Source organism: Stegostoma tigrinum, chromosome 14, assembly GCF_030684315.1.
Source record: "Stegostoma tigrinum isolate sSteTig4 chromosome 14, sSteTig4.hap1, whole genome shotgun sequence".
Classification (NCBI taxonomy): domain Eukaryota; kingdom Metazoa; phylum Chordata; class Chondrichthyes; order Orectolobiformes; family Stegostomatidae; genus Stegostoma; species Stegostoma tigrinum.
In genome coordinates this window covers 60406953-60427265 of record NC_081367.1, presented here as the reverse complement: position 1 = coordinate 60427265, position 20313 = coordinate 60406953, and the positions used below count along the sequence as shown (strand labels likewise).

The 20313-nt window shown below is 38.9% G+C and overlaps 1 protein-coding gene across 1 annotated transcript; it reads right to left on the bottom strand.

Moving 5' to 3' along the window:
* Positions 1-7115: 7115 nt before the first annotated feature.
* Positions 7116-16896, bottom strand: LOC125457883 (extracellular calcium-sensing receptor-like). Its single transcript, XM_048542617.2, has 5 exons — positions 16618-16896; positions 13833-14666; positions 13433-13660; positions 8120-8243; positions 7116-8029 (listed from the first exon to the last, which is right to left on the bottom strand). Exons 1-5 carry the CDS (start codon positions 16870-16872, stop codon positions 7116-7118), a joined length of 2355 nt encoding a protein of 784 aa, XP_048398574.2. The 5' UTR covers positions 16873-16896.
* Between the last annotated feature and the right edge of the window lie 3417 nt (positions 16897-20313).

Genomic DNA, 20313 nt, shown 5'->3' with positions numbered 1-20313 from the left:
TGTTCCAAGCAGAATAACTCCAGTAGATCCAATCTTCCCTCAAGGCAGCACTTTCTTGCCCACTAACTTCCTAGCAGATCCCCTTTGCACCATCCGTACTGCAAATACATTGCTCCTGTGAAGAATTGTTCAGAATTGCACACAATACTCAAGTTATGGACTAATTGTTTATGCAGTTCTAGCATAATTTCCTTGCTCTTGTACACCATATCTGAGAAAATAAAGAAAGCATTCCATATGCCTTTTGAATCAACTTATCAACCTGCATAAGAGTAAACTGTGAATTTCTCTTTGCCACCTATGTACAAATAAGTTTGTTAACACAAAATTATTTAAATGTTAATGATGAAACCTGGTGTGAATTTCTTCAGTTCTGAGTAGGACTCAGCCAGGCATATGTGAGAAGAAAGTTGCCTTTGAACGTCCAGTCTGTTATTGGGAATTATTTTCATTTTGTTCAACGGCGTGGAGCAAACCGTAATGCATCAGCAGCCTGTTTTATATCTCAGCATGATTTTATTTTTATTACTTTCCAATACATACTTTACACTGTCAAAAAAGGTTGAGATAGAGTCATAGAGATATACAGCAATAGAAACAGACCCTTTGATCAACTCGTCCATATCAACCAGATATCCTAGAAAATGTAGCGCATTTGTCAGCATGTGGCGCATATCCCTTTAAACCATTTCTATTCATGTACCCATCCAGTTGCTTATTAAATGTTATAATTGTATCACCCTCCACCACTTCCTTCGGCAGCTTATTCAATACCACCCTTTGTGTGAAAAACTTGCCCTTTTTAAATCTAATGTTCCTGTTTGGACTGAGGATATAATGAAAAAGTTGTCCCTTTTAAATCTTTCCCCTCTCACCTTAAATCTGTGCCCTCTAGTTTTGGACTCCCTAACCCAGGGAAAACAAAACCTTGTTTATTAACCTCATCCATGCCGCTCATGATTTTATGAACCTCTATAAAGTCACCGCCCAGTCTCTGACACTGCAGGGAAAATAGCCACATTTTATTCAGCCTCTCCCTATAGCTCAAACTCTCCTACCTTGGCAACATCCTTGTAAATCTTTTCTGAACCCTTTCAAATTTCATCACATCCTTTCTGCAACAAGGAGACTAGAACTGCACGCGGTATTCCAATACTGACTTAACCAACATCCTGTACAGCCTCAGCATGACCTCCAAACTCCTATACTCAATACATTAACCAAAAAAGACAAGCATACCAAACTCTATAGTACTATATGTATTATAATCACAAAAATTTCCAGTACCTGCTTTACTATCGAGGGTGACACCCTGCCTGTTGTGTTAAGCGTCTCCGGTCAGAGACGGGAAATGAGCCAGTCTGAGTACTCCTTATGACCCCCCAACGCACTAGCACCGTCTTCTCGCTCCGGCCGAATGGGCTGGACAAAAGCAATGTCTGGAACCAGAAATGAGCATTTCCAGCGACAGTTACGAACGATCGTCGAGCAAAGCCGTTTATCCACTCATCCTGAGGATGGAGACAGTATTCTGGGTGGAATATTTACTGTGCATTCAAAAGCGATTCAGAACCTTCCGTCATTCACGATCATCCACCCTGAATCAGAATTCCGAACGTAAGTTTAATTTTGCATCGCTAGTTTAGTTTAACTATGGGAAAATACCCGTTACAGCAAGTTAATAACAATAACTTTTAAGGTTGGTGGAAAATTGAAAAACTAATGCATTTTTAAAAGTTAAAGTCAAATTAAACATTCCAAATTTATCAAATATTTACGTCGAAAGTTGAGTCACTTTCTTATTTGAAGTCGTGTTCCTTCTCTTTGACCTGCCAAACAATGTAAACATTGTTTAATCCTTTTTCTTATGTTAATTTAAAATGAATCCCCCTCCAGTTACAGTGTATAGACCTCGCCAAATTACCGTTGCACTTGATTGTTCTTCTTGACGTACTTGTAAAGGGGAAGTCGTCATGGTCCCCCGAAGACAATAGGGCTGCTTTCTCATTGGAGAGAGACACGTCTGGTGTTGAATCTAACCTGAGGGTCACCACACTCTCTCAGCCCCCTACTGTTATACGCTTTGGCTTCACTCTATTTAAGACCTAGATACTGAACTGAAATATCATTGTTCTCAATGTATTAGTTATGTATTGCCTTCCGATGACACGCGTTGAATCCACAATTAGAGACTAATATATTTATTTATTCCGATGATTAAATTAGAACATCTTATTTAAGCTTAGACAAAAATAGAAATTGCTGGAAAAGTTCAGCAGGTCTGGCTACATCTGTGTAGAAAAATCAGAGTTAATGGTTCCAGTCCAGTGATGCTCCCTCAAAATGGGTTTCCTTAATTTCTCTGCACAGATGCTGCCTGACCTGTGGAGCTTTTCCAGCAATTCATATTATTGTCTTTGATTTACAGCATCCAAAGTTCATTCCTTTTTTTGTATTTAAGCTTAGACTTAGTTTCTCTGGGTCCGTGTGTGACAATGGGCAGCAGGACTCCACCCCTGGCCCACACCTCTAGCAATCTCTTCACTCCAGCCCATATTACGTCCTGCTCGTAATGGTCCTCGTAAATATACCTCAGCAGGTCCTCTTTGGATTGCTGTGTCCTTTTTTATTCCATCTGATGGTTTCTATTCTAGTGCTATTACGGTGAGGGTAAAGGTAAAGTTCACATTGTCTTATCAGGCCACAAGACTACTTTCTTGTCAGAAAGAGATGACCATTGGCAGATTGAACCTGAACATCACCACACTTCAGGCAAGGGGAGAAGTCAAGAGATGGGTTCTTCCTGGCAACCTCAGATAGTGTAGGAAACTGAGCCCACACTGTATGCCATTACTGCACATTGCAATTCAGCCATTCAGCCAACTGAACTAACCAATCCCTAACAAGTGGGATGTATATCCAGGAAGAGAAATATGTGTCCTGCCAGTCTCAGCCACCTCTCCAGCAGGTGTCTCTGATCATTCCTATGCAGCAGTTCTTCATTTTGTGATTTTTGTCTCTTCATATGATGCTAAGTAGGCAATATCGGTAAAAAAAGCCAAACCTACATAATAGGTTCAGTGCTCTCTTCTTGCCTCACTGATATGGATGGAACTTTGTACTACTTTATGTGTGTGGAATCTGAAATATCTGTGGATGTCAAATCCCACTTGAACTGTTAAATAAAATAAGGAACTGCAGATGCTGGAAATCTGAAACAAAAGCAAAAAGTTCTGGAGAGACTCCGGAGGATTAGCATCATCTGTGGAGAGATAACAGAGCTAATGTTTCAACTCCAGTATCTCCGTGCATTGTTGCTAAATTCAAAGAGAAATATCATCACACGAGGTTTAAAGAAATTGAAATATGCTAATGAAATGAAATGAACTCCTATGGACACTGAAGGACTGGTAAGTCCATTTCTCTGTGTTGAATATTTTGTAATGCCTTGTCATCTGAGAAGTAATGTTTCCACCATTTTGAATGCTTTGTTTATATTGATTCATTCATAGAATGTGGGTGTCAATGGGGAGGGCCAGTATTTGTTGCCCATCCCAAACTGTGCTTAAACTGAATAGTTTCCTAGGTCAGAGATAATGGGAACTGCAGATGCTGGAGAATCCAAGATAACAAAGTGTGAAGCTGGATGAACACAGCAGGCCAGGTGCTCCTGAGTTTCCTAGGTCATTTCAGAGAGCTACATATAACTGTGTATGTGTTTGTGTGTTTGTGCATGTATTTTTTATTCACTCACTGGATGTGGTGGGTTGGTTTTTTTTGTCCATCTCTATTTGACATTGATAAGGTGGTAGTGGCTGCCTTCTTGAACTATAGAAGTTCATTTCATGTAGATACACACACATTACTGTTGGCGAGGAATTTCCAGGTTTTGATCCAATGATGCTGAAGGAATGGTGACTCATTTCCAAGCGTGGATGTTGAGTGGCTTGGAAGGTAACTTGCAGCTAGTGGTGTTCCCATGTATCTGCTTTGCCTGCCCTTGTAGATGGTAGAGGTTATGGGTTTGGAAGGTACTGTCTACAGAACCTTAGTGATTTTTTGCAGTGCATCTTGTGAATAATACTCACTGCTGCTACTGCGTGTCTGTGGTGGAGGGAATGGATTTTTGTGTGTGCTATGCCCATCAAACAGGCAGCTTTATCTTGGATGGCATTAAGCTTCTTAAATTCTGTTGGGAGTTGCAGTCATTTAGGCAAATAAGGAATATTCAATCACACTCCTCTCTTGAACTTGTAGATGGTGGATAGGATTTCTGGAGTCAGGAGGTGAGTTCGCTACTGCAGGATTCCTAACCTGTGACATAACTTGATATTATTATTATTTAAATGACTAGTCCAGTTCAGTTTCTACTCAATGGCAATCTCCAGGATATTGACAACTGGGGATTCAATGAAGGCAATGCCATTGGATTTCAAGAGGTAAAAATTGCCCATTCAAGTACAAGTGTGATTCAACTGCTGTTGATGACTCACAGTGCATCTTTGTAAGTCCAGTCTTGAGATACTAGATTTGTTTGAAGTCTATCACATTTAGTACAGTGATAGTGTCACATGCATGATGGAAGGTAAGTTCAACGTGAAGATGCTGTCTTTACAAGGATTGCACAGTGGTCATTCTTACTGCTACAGCCATGGACAGATGCCTCTGTGGCTGGGAGATTGATGAAAATGAAGTCAAGTATATTTTTCCTTCTTGTTGGTTTCTTCGCCATATGCCATGAACATAGTGCAGGAAATGGTCAGCAGTAATTTTGCTAAGCCACTTGCACTGGTGGACATAGAAGCACAGACAATGGGAGGTGTGCAGAATATATTCTACGTGGTGGAATTTTAAGTCCTGCATGAGGAAGTACTGATTCATCAGCAGAAGAGAACAGTGTAACAATACCGCTTAGCTCTGTTGTACTTTGAATCAGTTCCATTGGTTATGTGGGTTGACACTGCAGTATATGCAGGAGTTGGGATTTGGCTTGGGAATTGGCAGAAAGAGTAATGGAGGTAGTTCTAAAATTAGAGCCAATGTGAAGGTATATGTGATAAAACTGAAGCAATTTTTCATTGCATATATACATTAGTATTGCCTGCTTTAATTCTGTCACTGTGCATAATTGATTAAGAGCAGCTTGGCACACACATGAAAAAGTCTAGCCTAAATTATTAAGATATTTGCAAAATTAGTTGAATTTCTTGTAGACAACTGTTCTTAGAAGATTCTAAACAATCGCATTCAAATAGTATCACTGAAAGTGAGTGATTGGCATGGTTTTAAATTGCACTACTAACTTCTTTCTAAAATAATGTGATACTATAGAGTAATATTATGATTTAAAAGATTTTGTTGCCCAGTCTTATTTTGTCTCCAAATCTAGACTCTATCAAGAACAAGTTAAGTGCGTCAGTCCACTCAAAATAAAACAATGGTCAGAATAAAGAAAAAGTTGTAAATCCAAATGTCACTTGCTCGAGGTTATCTGCATTCAGAAGAGTCAGCAGGTGAAGAATTAGATAAACTAAGATACAGAATAATACGTGATAGATATTCTTCAGACAGTTGTTACTAAAGGAAAATATCTGTTGGTCGTAGAGGCATTGAAAAATATAAACCTGAAAAGAGTGTGCTCTACCCATGCCACATGATCTACCATCTTCTCTATATGAATGAGTTGATTAAATTTACAAAAGAATCAGAATGTGAATTATATTTGCACAATTTCTTAAAATTAGCGTTTTTGCTTCTGTAGTGAACATATCATTGACTGTTATTCATTGATCATTACATTTTGATTACCCATTTCACTGCTTATTTTTGACAATTAAGGAAGTAGAATTAAGAAGACACATTAATATTTTTTGAGGAATCATGCTTGAGGAACTGTGGTCAGTGGTTCATTTGGAGAACTGAAGGGATACCTGGGCTGTTTCTTTTAAAGAAATGTCAGTAAAAGACGATTGGGATGTTACTTCAAGATACTTACAGGAAATCACAAAGCTTAAGTTTGTATTTATTTACAGGAAAAAAAAAACATGCCTGGGTTGATGGCTTTGTTTTTGGATACCATTTAGAATTTATTTGGGTGCAGACATCTGAGAAACAGAAGCTATGCAGCTCATCTACTGCCTGTTTGTGGAAACACTTTGAGGGTCCAGTGCGAGATCTGACAAACTGATCCAGCTTAAACAAGCGGGATGCTGGAAGAACACAGCAAGCCAGGCAGCATCTGGAGGAAAGGAGCAATCAATGTTTTGGATATAACCCTTCTTCAGGACTGGATATCCAGTTTGTTTACCTTGGATTCAAACATCTGCAGTGTTTTTGTCTCTAAGTTGATCCAGCATTTTTTCTGAAAAGCCTCTAAATCCTCTCCAATTCCTGAATGAATTGCACCCGTAAATGTCTCAGTGACAACTGCCTGAGTTTCATTAGCTTGGATGTTGACAAAAGTCATTTTGAACACTATAAAGGTTCTTTCAATAACTAACTGTTATTGTCCAAAGTGTTTCAATTCCAAATTAATTTCTGTGTAAAATGTTTCTTATTTTTCCCTGAATTGGTGTGCAAGTAGCAGGTGTTTATTTAGAAGTATAAATAGTTACAATTCCAGCTGTATGTTAATCAACTTAATAAGTTTGCTGAATAATTCATTTTTTAAATTGTTTATTATAGATACCTGGTTGATGGATTTTTTATTTTAAATCTAATGCAATGTAATGTAAGTCATACAATTGCCCATGTTAGTAATGCATTAAACATTTAAATTGATGCAATGGTCAGTGGAGTGGTGGGATGAGAGAAAAGAGGCCATGCACTCTTTCAAAGTCATTCACAACAGTACTGCAGAACATTATTACATAACACCTAATTGTATAGTGTGCAGTAGTTAATGTTACATTGTCAGTGCAATGTTCATCATACTTAACAAACAACACTTCATGTAATACATCAAAATGCAATTGATTTAAAAAATGCCCTCACTTTCTTGCCTAACACTTTATTTATGTGATAATTACTTTACTCAAAAATTTAAACATTTATAATTTGATCATAATTTAAAACACATTGCTGCAAACAGTGACTATTGCTCTAATCTCTTTTTACTACACTCTCTTTGAAGGTTCTTTTCCCATCAAAAACTTCTTGGTGTTATTTTCTGGTTTCAGCAATACAATATAACATTTTGGAACAAAGATACAAAGCAAAAGTCCAAAGTTAGAAGTCAAAATAGCGAACACCTCTGAAGCTGTGGTATATTTTCCAGGAGAGCTTACATAAGCTGGGATGAAAGCTATCCAAACTGCACAAAATGTAAGCATGCTAAATGTTATAAATTTAGCTTCATTGAAGTTATCAGGCAGTTTTCTTGCTAAAAATGCAAGGATAAAGCAGATGCAAGAAAGAGTGCCAATGTAAGCTGAAACTAAATAAAAGGCAGTTATAGAGCCCACATTGCATTCTAAAATGATAATGTCTTTGTAATATCTGGTGTTTTTCATGGGAAATGGGGGTGCAATAACTAACCACAATACACTTATTATACCTTGAACGAATGTGAGAACAAAAATGCTTAAACGTTGCTGTGTAGCACCAAAATATTTTAACATGCTATTATTTGGAACTTTTGCCTTAAACACGAACAGTACAATCATTGTTTTAACCAAAATACAAGAGATGGATAGAACAAAGGTGATTCCAAATGCAATGCGGCCTAAAATACATGACCACAGTGAAGGTTGCCCAATAAATGTAAGAGAACACAAAAAGCAAAGAACTATTGCAAAAAGCAGAAGGAAGCTTAACTCAGAGTTGTTTGCTTTGACAATAGGAGTGTCTTTATATCTTATGAAAACTATTAATGTTGCTACAGCCATGCAGACTCCAAACAATGCAAGTGTTGCTAATACAATGCCCAAGATTTCTGTATAAGACAGAAACTCAATTTCTTTTGGTACACATTTATCTCTCGATACATTGGGCCAGTATTCTGCTGGGCACTTGACACAGTCAGTCGAATCTAAAAGAAAGCAATTTATATGTAAATTTGAATATCAGAAGATTTATTAATCTTTGTAGTATGTACAGTGAAGTGTGCTCATTAACAAACCTGTGGTGTTACTAACTTCCCCTTCCGAACATGGTGTACAATCAAAGCAACAAATAGGTTGTCCTTTCCTAATAAGCTTTCTTGTACCAAATGGACAACTTTCAGCACAAACTGCAACAGGAACCTGGAAATTTGAAAGAAGACAAATATCATGGTACAGTGTTGACATACAAAAACAAAATGTAATTTGATATTGCAATTAATTGCACAGATGAAAAGTGTATATAAACTGAATATGTTGTTACATATGAATGAGTGCATGTTGAAGATGCGTAGCATGGGCCAAAAAAAAAATCAGTGATAGCAGATTTACCACCAATTTTACATCGGATTGAATAGAACGGAAAATATGCCTGGTGCAGTGCCTGACCCGTGATCTCAGTTTTACACCATGTCCGAAGGTTGACTTTTGACAGGACAGCTCTCAGCAAGTTAGGAGGGTAAAGTGGGGGAGTAAGCAACAAAAACTATAACAAATATCTTTTTATGTATGGCCTTTAATAGAGTTAACTATCTCAAATCAGTCCTCCACTGTTTTTATTAATCAGAATTTGAAAGCAAGTCATATAATTAACTAGGACTGATGACAAGAAGCTTGGTCAGATGGAGAATTCAACAAGCACCTTAACGGAGGGGAGTGTGGAAGGGTGAAAAATTCATAGAAAAGAGACTTGTTTAGAACAGAACAGGACTGAGTGCAAACTGTGGTGTTGGCAGCACATATTTAGAAGACACCAGTTTTGAAGTATGAAAGTTTGGAAGTTGCCAGGTCAGCATCAGAATAATTGAAAGGTATTAATGGAAGGAACCCACATTTTGGTAGCTGATGCAAAATCAGGTGGATCTAGACATAAGTTGTTTTGGAAGCATGATTCAAAGTCAAATATAAGACCGTAAGACATAGGAGTGGAAGTAAGGACATTTGGCCCATCGAGTCCACTCCGCCAATCAATCATGGCTAACGGGCATTTCAACTCCACTTACCCACACTGTCCCCGTAGCCCTTAATTCCTTGTGAGATCAAGAAATTATCAATCTCTGCCTTGAAGACATTTAATGAACCGGCCTCCACGGTGCTCAGTGGAAATGAATTCCACAGGCCCACCACTCTGGCTGAAGAAATGTCTCCTCATTTCCATTTTAAATTTACCCCTTCTAATTCTAAGGCTGTGGCCACAGGTCGTAGTCTCCCCGCCTAATGGAAACAACCTCCCAGCGTCCACCCTTTCTAAGCCATGCATTATCTTGTTTGTTTCTATTAAATCTCCCCTCAACCTTCTAAACTAATGAATACAATCCCAGGATCCTCAGCTGTTCATCATATGTTAGGCCTACCATTCTAGGGATCATCTGTGTGAATCTCTGCTGGACATGCTCCAGTGCCAGAATGTCCTTCCTGAGGTGTGGGGCCCAGAATTGGACACAGTATTCTAAATGGGGCCTAAGTAGAGCTTTATAAAATCTCAGAAGCACATCACTGCTTTTATATTCCAACCCTCTTGAGTTAAGTGACAATACTACATTCGCTTTCTTAATCACGGACTCAACCTGCAAGTTAACCTTTAGAGAATCCTAGACTAGCACTCCCAGATCCCTTTGTGCTTTGGCTTTATGTATTTTCTCACTGTTCTCAAATATGACTTCCAGCTGTGTTCTCTCATTCTTGATCCTTGTACAAGAGAGATCTTTATGTTCTCTGCAGAGATCCTCAGGATTTTGAAAACTTCCATCAAACCTCCTCTTTGCCTTCTCCTCTCCAAAGAAACAGTTCTAATATCTCAATCAATCCTGATAAATGAAGTTTCTAATTTCTGGAATAATTCTTGCAAACAGCCTTTGTGCTCTCTCTAATACATTCACATCCTTCCTGAAGCATGGGAACAGAAGTATATAAAATACCCCAGCTGAAGTCTGACCAGTTTCTTACAAATGTTTGACACAATATCCTCCTCAAGGTTCTGAATAATTTGCTTCAAACTTAGGCTTTTACAAAGTCTCTGGCTCATATCTGGACAGATGTGCTTTATCTGAAATGAGAAGATGGCAAAGGCCAATATCTCCAATTGTTATCCACTGTCATGAAAAACTGTGAAATTATGATTACTTTAAGCTTTTTTTGAATAAGTGCTCCTCCATTTCAATAGAATGAAATAAGCAAAACAAAAATAAAAAAATCACTCACAGCATTAAATTCACTTATAAATTAGATGACCAAAATTGTGCTGGATGACTTCCTGCAATGCTGCAGGGGTTCATCAGGGCACTTGGATCATCCATTAGAATAGAATCCCTATAGAGTACAAGCAGGCCATTTAGCCCATCGAGTCCACACCAGCCCTCCAAAAAGCTCCTCATCCAGACCTATTATTCCTGTAACCCAGCTTTTCCTATGGCTAACCCACGCAAGCCTGCACTTCTCTAGATATTATGTGCACATTAACATGGCCAATCCACCTAAAGTGCACATTTTTTGGACTATGGGAGGAAACCACAGCATGCAGAGGAAACCCACACAGAAACAGGGAGAATGTGCAAACTCCATACAGTTAGTCACCGAAGGGTGGAATCAAACCCATGTTTCTGGTGCTGTGAGGCAGCAGTGCTAACCACTGAACCACTGTGCGACCCAAACTTCTGCTGTGTCATCAATGGCCTTCCTTCTATCAAAAGGTCAGAAATGGGGATGTTCTTTGATATTTTCACAGTGATCAGCACCATTTGCAGCCCCTAACAGAATGAAATAGTCTATGCGCACGTGGAGTGAGAACAGGACAACATTTGGCTACAGTGATAAGTGACAAGTAACATTCACAACATGCAAGTTCCATGAAATCACCATCTGTTATCCAAATCTTTCACTTTCCCCTGTAATTATGTCTCACCACTGTCCTCAAAACACAATATCCTGAAAGCTTTCTTTGAATGATTGTGTAAGCATTGTGCTTGTGAAACAACGTCTGATCTTGGGTATTTTGGTGTGAATGGCTCGTCTCTTGAATCACAAAGCGTTTCCACCATCTACAAGGCACAAGCCAGGGTTAAAACAAAAAACAGTTATCCACCTGGCCAGATGAGTGCAGCTCCATCAATATAGTTGGAGCTCAACACCACCTGGGTCAAATCAACTGGCTTGATTGGCATCCTATCCTTGCACTTACATGTTCACCTCCTCCTGCACTAGTGTAGAGCAGTGAAAGTACTGTTCACAAGTTGAGCAGTAAGAATTCTCCAAAGCCTCTTCAATGACACCTCTTAAACCATGACTTATAAACCTTCAAGCTCCAGGGTTGCAGCTGCATGGAAACACCATCACCCCTCAAAAGTCAAAAGCAACTCAGATTTGGGAAATATTGCTGTTTCTTCATGGTTGCGGCATCACAATTTTGAAACTCCTTCCATATACTAATGTACTGTTACCTTCACAACACAGACTGCATTGATTCAAGATGGCAGTACAAATCACCTTCTCGGGGTAAATAAAAATGGGCAATAGCTGTGGATCTTATTAGCAATAATTTCATTCTGTGAATGCATGCAAATAAATTGACTAATATTCACAAATTTTGTTCTACATTAGTAGCCATGTGTGTGTTTTTATTGTGTTACTTAGTAAGTGCATATTTTTTCTTCATGTTGATTATGTGATACATGACTGGAAATTGAAAACATCTTAGGAGATACATTACAGTACACAATTGGTGATGATAGCTCCAACAAGTGTGAATCCTGTCTTTGCATCAAAAATTCATTTCAAATTCATTCCAACACCAAGCTAACAACCAGGCAAGATTGTCATGAATGTATTTATGCTCATTGCATGCATGACAGTTATCAACACCATGCCATCCATTTGGTCTCTCACAGATGGAGATGGAGGTTCAAAATTACACTTCCTAGAACTGACGTAATGCTGTGATTTATTGGTAAAATGTGCATGAAATTTCATTCAACCCTGCTTGGCTTGGCAAAACAGTGACCATTATGAAGGTCATCAGTCATTGATAAAATAACAGTGTAAAGAGTCAGGAAATTGACGGTTCAAACCTCACTTCAAGAATTGAATGCAAACATTTAGTCCTTGCAAAGTGTGCTTGAAAGGCTTTACTTAAGATGCGATATCAAATCAAAACCTCAGTTCCCCTCTTGGGTGGACCCCAGACCTCACTGCACTACACTGAATAAAGACAAGAATTTAAAACTATGCCCTGGACAATATTTATCTATCAACATATAGCACAAAAAAGGTCACGTGGTTGTTATGATGCAAAAGCATCGGACACAGTGCCCAAGAGATTTACTAGGATGGTTCCAGGAACGAGAAACATTAGCTGTGAGGATAAATTGAAGAAGTTCAAAATATTCTCTCTCGAGAGAAGCAGGCTGAGAACAGATCTGACTGAGGTTTTCAGAATCATGATCAGATTAGACAAAGCAAATTGGGCGAAGCTGTTTCCGCTTGTAAAAGAATCAAGAAGGAGAGGCATTTATTTACAGTGTTGGGAGGTAGAAAAACTTTCACACAGCAAGTTGTTCGAGTCTGGAATGCATTGCCTGTAACTGTGTTGGAGGCAGATTCAATTACGGCACACAAAAGGGCATTGGGTGATTATTTGAATAGAAATAGTAAAGGGATATGGGGGAAAAGGCAGGAGATTGATATTAGGGAACGGACGGCATGGATAATATTGCTAGTGCAGACAAAATGGGCCGAATGACTGTCATCAGCGTAATAATTCTGTGCTTCTGCGCACCAATGTCGCTTTTCCAAAGATTACAACAATGGCTATACCACTGGCCGCAAAGTGCCTTGGGGCATCCCGTTAACTTGAAACGGGATACAGAATGAAAACTTGTTATTTACACGAAGTTATTGAGAGAGCCAGTGTTACTTTTTGTCACTGATTATCGATTAGGTAACACAGGATAATTGGTGGAGATTATCTCTAACCCTGGACAAAAAGAATTCTGAATAATTTAATGTTCACATAAATAGTTGTTATAAAAGGGACGCGGTGCTTCAAATAACTACTCTATCCAGTTTGTCAAAATTTAAACAGCTATGATGCAAGGGTTCGTAAAGGAAGATGATAACAGGGCAAAAATGGCTTCGGAAATGTAATTTTATATATATTATTTAAATTTAGTGCTCCGCAAAATGTTCTTGATTAAACGCTCAGAAATTGTGCTTGGTGATACACACGCATACATGTAAACGGTTTCGTTTAGAAGGTGGGAATATTTTGGAGGGAATAATGCGATATATCTCATATATACCTCCACTTCAAACGTTTCCCACTGCCTTCGTAAGCATACCTCACTTTGGCCTCCGCGCCATGTGATGGATCTTCCATTTAACACAACTTCCCGTCCGGGAGGAGCGGATCCGTCGTAATAGCCAATGGTCTGAATTTGCGCAACCCCTTTGGAATTAATTTGCCAATTGACTAAATCGTACGCAGCGACAGGGTCTCCTTTTTCATCAAAATAAACGTTGTCACCGTTCTTTGTTCTGAAGTTTACTGTTTGCATGTAACGTAGTACCTTGTGAAAGGACAATTGGAAAATTTAAAGGCAATTAGACTGCGCGCAACATTGATTTGATAAATTAAGCAATATCGTAAATTAAGAATTGAAAGTAATTGGGTGTGAATTGCAATTTATTTGAAGCTCGTGTAAAAGCATCATTTCAGAGTATGGCGATCATTGCTCTTACCTGCCACGGTTCGAAACTAGAAATGTTCACACAGGTGTTATTTACAAATGGTCCTTTACCGTTTTTGCAAGCAAACATATTGTGAAAAGCGTGAGCTAACGCATACACTGCTTTATACACGTTGTAGGTTGAACCGTCTATATCAACGTCAGAATAGGCGTTTTGTAGCTCTTCTAAACGTTCATTCCCTGTACATCGCCGCATTTCCGTCGAATCGTTCACTCGATTGCCAGCGTCCTCTGAAATCAAGCTGCATTGGAACGCCGTTTCCCAGAACTCTTTCACCAAAACGTCCCCGGGAACCAAAAAGGGCTTCACTTGAAGTAGAAAATCGCGCAGTCCCGGGATTTCAGAGCGACGGATTGCCGACCCTATCGTTCCAGTGAGGATTTTAGCATTCTCTTCCTGAGTAAGGAGGTCAGCAGTAACCCAGGCTTCGCTTCCTATCCACTGAATATCAGTGACATTCTGATGCAAAAGCTCTTTAAACAAAATACGCATTTCTCGAGTGGAAGAAAATGCAACTACAACTTTCGTGCTGGATTTCTTAATGACCTCTACTATTTCCATCACTTTGTCCCTGGGATCAGTCCTGTAAAAAGATTCGGAGAAGGCAATGCAGACTCCCAACTTCTCGACTGTTTCTACGAACGCTTGCGTTCCAAAATTTCCGTAGTCGTTGTTGACTCTAACTGTTCCAATCCAAGTCCATCCAAACTTCTTGACAATGTGAGCTAAAAATTTGGACTGGTGATAGTCACTTGGTATCGTTCTATAAAACGTTGGGAAGTTGTCTTTGTTGCTAAGGCATGCGCACGTAGAAAAGTAGCTAACCTGCAGAACAGTGAAAGAAAGATTGCATTACAGAACTATAGTGATTCTTAGGCAAGATATTACGGACAGAAAAATCAATTTGTGAAACCAGAACTGATGCCCTGTAGTTGCTAAGAATCAAAATGGATTCGAAAGGTTAACTCTACTTCTCCTTCGAGCGCAGAAAATGTTGGAGAAAATCAACACGTCTGGCAGCATCTATGGAGAGAGAAAGAGAGGCTGGAGAAAATCAGCACGTCTGGCAGCATCTATGGAGGGAGAAAAAGAGTTAACATTTCGACTCTGTTATGACTTCTTCAGAACTTCTCCCGCTACTAATGCTGCTAGACCTGCTGAATTTCTCTGGTATTTTCTCTTTTTGTATCAGATCCCCAGCATCAGCAGTATTTTACTTTTTATGAGCATTGCTTACCAGATGCCTCTTCTGTACCTATGCATTTGGCAATTCATCAGTGTGGTCACAAACGCCCTTGTCAAGCACCCAACACAGTTCACTTGGCACCAAATACGTAAAGGGCGTAAGAATTGCCCCGTACTCAGTGCTTCACACTTCCTCACCGGAAACTGTCTTAGAAATGGAATACAGAATATCTACGGCAATGAAATTGTTGTTAACACCTGCGGTATTGGTTAAAAAAAAAGTAAGTATATACAATCTTGCCCTTTTATTGCTATCTAGCCAAATATTAGAAATTTAAGTGACGTTCAGACCTTCACCATCGTCTGCAAGGTCTCTGCTCCAGTAAATGTTCCGGCACTAGTTAACAGGAGGAAAGCAATTTTACAGGCAACCATGCTATCAGCCAGGACCACAGCATGTACGACACTCTCACTTGTTAAGTAGAGAGTTAATACATGCACTGTCAACGTTCATTTGTTCCTTGTTGGAACTGGCCCTACGCAATAGATTTTCTCTCCACAGTTGGCATTCCTATCCCCAGTAAAATGTATATTAAATGTAACAGAAAGCACCGTTTCAGAAGATTATACTCAACAGCACGACTTAATTGAACGACTCAGTTTTAATTCACAACTGTTGTAGAAATTTGAAGGTCTGATTGTGTCAGTTAACTTCAACATTGTCATGTTCAGAATGCTTGTTGGAGGAACAACGAGCTCTGTCTCATCAGCCCCACGATGTTGAGCCGATCTATTATCCTACTAAGATCAAACTACCATGCATACCCTACATTTTACTATATTCCACGTGTCTATCCAAGAGTGGCTTACAAGTCTCTAAAGTGTCTGATTCCACACGCCCACCACTCTCTGTGCAAAGAACCTACATCAGACATCTCCCCTATACCTTCCTCCAATCACCTTAAAATTATGGCCCCTTGAAACAGTCATTTCCACCCTGGAAAAAAGTCTCTGGCTATCCATTCTATCCATGTCTCTCATCATCTTGTACCCCTCTATCAAGTCACCTCTCATCCTTTTTAGCTCCGATGAAAAAAGCCCCCACTCCCTCAAACTTTCCTCATAAGACCTGCCCTCCAGCCCAGGCAGCATCCTGGTAAATCTCCTCTGCGCCCTCTCTAAAGCTTCCACATCCTCCCTATGAGTTGATCAGAACTGAGCACAATATTCCAAAGATGGTCTGTCCAGGATTTTATAGAGCAGCGGCATAACCTAGTAGATCTTAAACTCAATTCACCTGCCAGAGTTAATATTTTGTTAAGAGATAATATATCAACAGAGTTAACGCTTTGAGTCTGGTGTGATTCTTTTTCAGTTTAGAGTAAAGCAGTAAAGTGAATTATTTGTGGAGGCCTCATAATGTCATAGACACCACTAAAGACCACATTGTTTACATTCTGGAAATGCAATGCAATATCATGTAGATATTGTACACAGATCCTTGTTCAGGATTGCTATGAACAGTGTGTATGCCTTGCTGTGCTTAGGAAATATACTTATAATATTACATTGTCCAAACATGCTTCCTTACCAATGGGATTCTGAAAGGACCAGTCAATCTTGTTACTGCAATCGACTCTGAAGATGAGCCACCTCCAATTAGAGCTGAAACCAGCGGCTGTTGTTTGCATTCTTCGTCCATAAATTGGCCCTTCCCATTGATAAGGGCCAAGGCTGCTTTCGTTGCAATGGTTGGTGAGGAACAGTCATCGTAAATTCTGTAGCCTAGCGAAACACTGGGAAGCAGGGCAGGATTCTTATTTATTTCTTCGATGGCAAAAATCATAGTTTGCACGAGGCGGAACGCTCTGAAATCAAACCTGCGATAAGTAATACACTTCAGATTGGGGGGAAAAGACATTCCTGTCAGAATTCAGTGACAGTACCACCACAGCATCTATATTTACAAGCAATTAATATAACTCTAGAAAACAGATACTTTTACAGTGTGAACTATGAGAGAGATGGCACTCAACCAGAAATGAATGAGCAGTCTTGCTTTATTGTTGATTGGCTCCAAACTTGATCCTGTTGTAACAATGCTTACAGAATATAGCGCAATCTTTAGGGTACTGACTGGGTAATAAATTCCAGAAGTGACATTTTCTCAGATGACCTGAACCTACCTTCTACATTGTGTCTCCTGTGGCACTTTTGTAAAGGAATGTAGCCTTTCAATTCTGTCGGAGTGTACGTTAAACATTCCCCCTATAATGACTTCACCCTCCTCAGCTGAGTGGTTTAGGCTGAATTTTCCTCGAAGTTTACATATTTTTTGGTGAGTACACAAAATAGGCAAGGCAAACACTAAACCCCAAAGCAAAGCCTTCATTGTGACTTTGACATTCAATTGTTTCTGCATCACTCATTGGAATATTGGTTTTTCTGTGCATATTTTATATAGCTTCAACAAGAGGGTTTGATGGGTAAGATCAGACTCAATGCATTTATAATGGGCAGTAAAGAGATCTACTCTTGTGTTTAAAATCCCAAAAGAAAAGTAAACATTATCTGCCTGCGGAAAAGTAATTATTTTGCCAGCCCAAATGATATTGTTGCAATTCCCTGTTGGCAGAGAGCCAATCCTGATCCCAAATGATTGATTCTCAGATTAAAATTTAACCAAGAAAATTGGTGAGGTTGTCACTGGTATCTTCCCTTAAATAGAATAGTATACCAATGTTGACCTGCTATGGGAAGGATGTTATTAAACTAGAAAGAGTGCAAAAATGATTTATAAGCATGCTACCAAGATTGGATGCTTTTTGTTATAAGGGGAAGGTGACTAGACTGGAACAGATTTGCCTGGAATGTAGGAGGCTGAGGGGTGTTCATATAAAGGTTTATAAAATCACAAAGGCATAGATAAGGCCTTTCTCCAGGGTGGGGAATCCAAAACTAGATGCCATAGCTTTAAGGTGAGAGGGGAAAATATAAAAGGGACCTGAGGGGCAACTTTCACTCAGAGAGTGATAAATATACGAATGAACTGTCAGAGGAAGTAATAGAGGCATGTACAATTATAACATTAAAAGATATTTGGCCAGGCACATTAATAGGAAATGTTTAGATGGATATGGATGAAGTGCAGGAAAATGGGACTAGTCCAGTTTATAAAAACTGGTTGGCATGGACAGGTTGGGCCAAAGCATCTGCGTTATGTCTCTATGGTGGAAGGTTTGCTCATGTTGCACCTTGTCTGATTAGATATGTGGGAATGACCCAAAGTTGCTCCTGTGGGTCAGTTTTTCTATGACAGTGCAGCAAATAAAAACTAGAGAAAGGTCAGTAAAACTTTTGCATTTCTAATAATTTCAGTATCTTCCCATTCAGAAAATTAAAATCATCATCAATAAAAGATGAATTTTTGCTAAAGCCATTCAGCAATATTTATACACCTCTACCAACAAACAAAATCTACACAGATAGTGTGGCCTCAATGTACCTGAATGTCTGAAGGTCCTTCAAAGGAGTGTTACCACGAAATTTAACACTGAGTCACATAAAACCATATAAGAAGCCCATTTTGGAGTCAATCAAGACAAGAGGATGAAAACAGTAAGATCAGACTATGAAAAGTAACAGGGAGAGCATTAAGGCTGTAACTAGGGATAGATGAATTAAATAGATATGTTGGTCCAATATTTAAACAATTCACATTTGACAGAACTATCGGTGATGGCTATGAAGTTCAACATATAATGACCTGCTTAAAGGTTTCTTGAATGTGTCAATAAAACAAAACACAGCAGGTATCCAAGTGATGCCCAGTGTCTGTTGTGCACAAGACTCAAAGTCATATGCATCCCTGTTCATCAAACATGGTGAAATTAAGCATTAAAACATCAAGTTTTACATTAGCTAATACTTGTAGTTAAAGGTGTGTAAAATATCTTATTGATTTTTGGGATTTACACTTTTTAAAAAGAAGAGAGATTTGTGATGTAAGTTAGCTCTCTGAAGATTTAACAAAAATCATTAGAAAGCCATTCTAAAGCAGTAACATAAATGCTCAAGTTACAAGAAGACATGTGACTGTAAAAAAATGACCTGGGATACCCCCTGGAGCATTCATGGAATATGAAGTGTTTACCCTTTGATTAACTACAATTAGAATAAACACATTAAGGCATTAGTTTTGTTTTCAATTTAGTTCAGAAAATGCCATATTTTCAGCTGAAATGAATCAAATATTGAGTTCAAAAGCAATTTTAGTTTCTCTGCTAAAAGAAATTTGTGCAGTTCAATTCAGCTCACTTCAGAGGCAAAAAAAATCACTGCAACCACAATACTTTCTACAGCTGGCACAGTTTCCAAGACAGGAGAGTTTGGGATTGGAATCTCCAAATTCTCAGAACTGAAAAGTTTAGGCTGTCAAAATTATGAGAGGCTTATGCCATCAGAGAAGAGCTGGAAAAATGCCTAGACAATTTAAGAAAGAGAAACTCGACCAAGACAGCTAAATGGTAACTTTTAAAGGGCTGAAATAGGAGAATAAATTATCTGGATTTGAGCATATATAACATATAGCTTTTGGAAACAAGTTCTAACTTTGTTTACATGTTTGTATTAAGATTATGCTAACTATATGCTTGGTTTGTTTCCTTTCTGTTGTATAGTAAACCTATCTTTTGTTACTAAACAACATCTCTGGCCTCAAGCGAATATGCTTCAGTGATTAACCACATTAAATAACCAAGGAAAGACAGATATAATGAAACCTGAATTGATAGATTATGAGATCTGTCTTATCTAGTAATAGCTTCGACTGTAATAAAGACAAGTGTGGGCTCTTTGCAGGATATTCATTACGTGTTATCAGGTTTGTGTATCTTGCCAAGAAATTAACACTTGAAACTTTCAATGCTGCTAAGACTAGAAGTAGTCACTTAAAGGTAAACAGAAAGAGTTAGCAAATTCATTGAACATGAAAACAAAAGCAGAATCTTGTAAGAACAATATGGTTAAAGTAATTACTCATAATTTAGAATTAAGTAAAAAGGAGGCATCAAAATATCACAGCTAGAATTAGAGATAATGGGAACTGCAGATGCTGGAGAATTCCAAGATAACAAAATGTGAGGCTGGATGAACACAGCAGGCCAAGCAGCATCTCAGGAGCACAAAAGCTGATGTTTCGGGCCTAGACCCTTCATCAGAGACGGGGATGGGGAGAGGGAACTGGGATAAATAGGGAGAGAGGGGGAGGTGGACCAAAGATGGAGAG

What these genes read in the sequence shown, in the direction of transcription:
- LOC125457883 (XM_048542617.2), bottom strand. Translation starts at nt 16,872, where the DNA reads ATGATTTTTGCCATCGAAGAAATAAATAAGAATCCTGCCCTGCTTCCC. An exon ending in GGCGCGGAGGCCAAAGTGAG is followed by an intron (nt 8,244 to 13,432) that starts GTATGCTTACGA and finishes TCAAATTTCCAG; the next exon opens with GTTCCTGTTGCAGTTTGTGC. An exon ending in GGAAGTTAGTAACACCACAG is followed by an intron (nt 8,030 to 8,119) that starts GTTTGTTAATGA and finishes GCTTTCTTTTAG; the next exon opens with ATTCGACTGACTGTGTCAAG.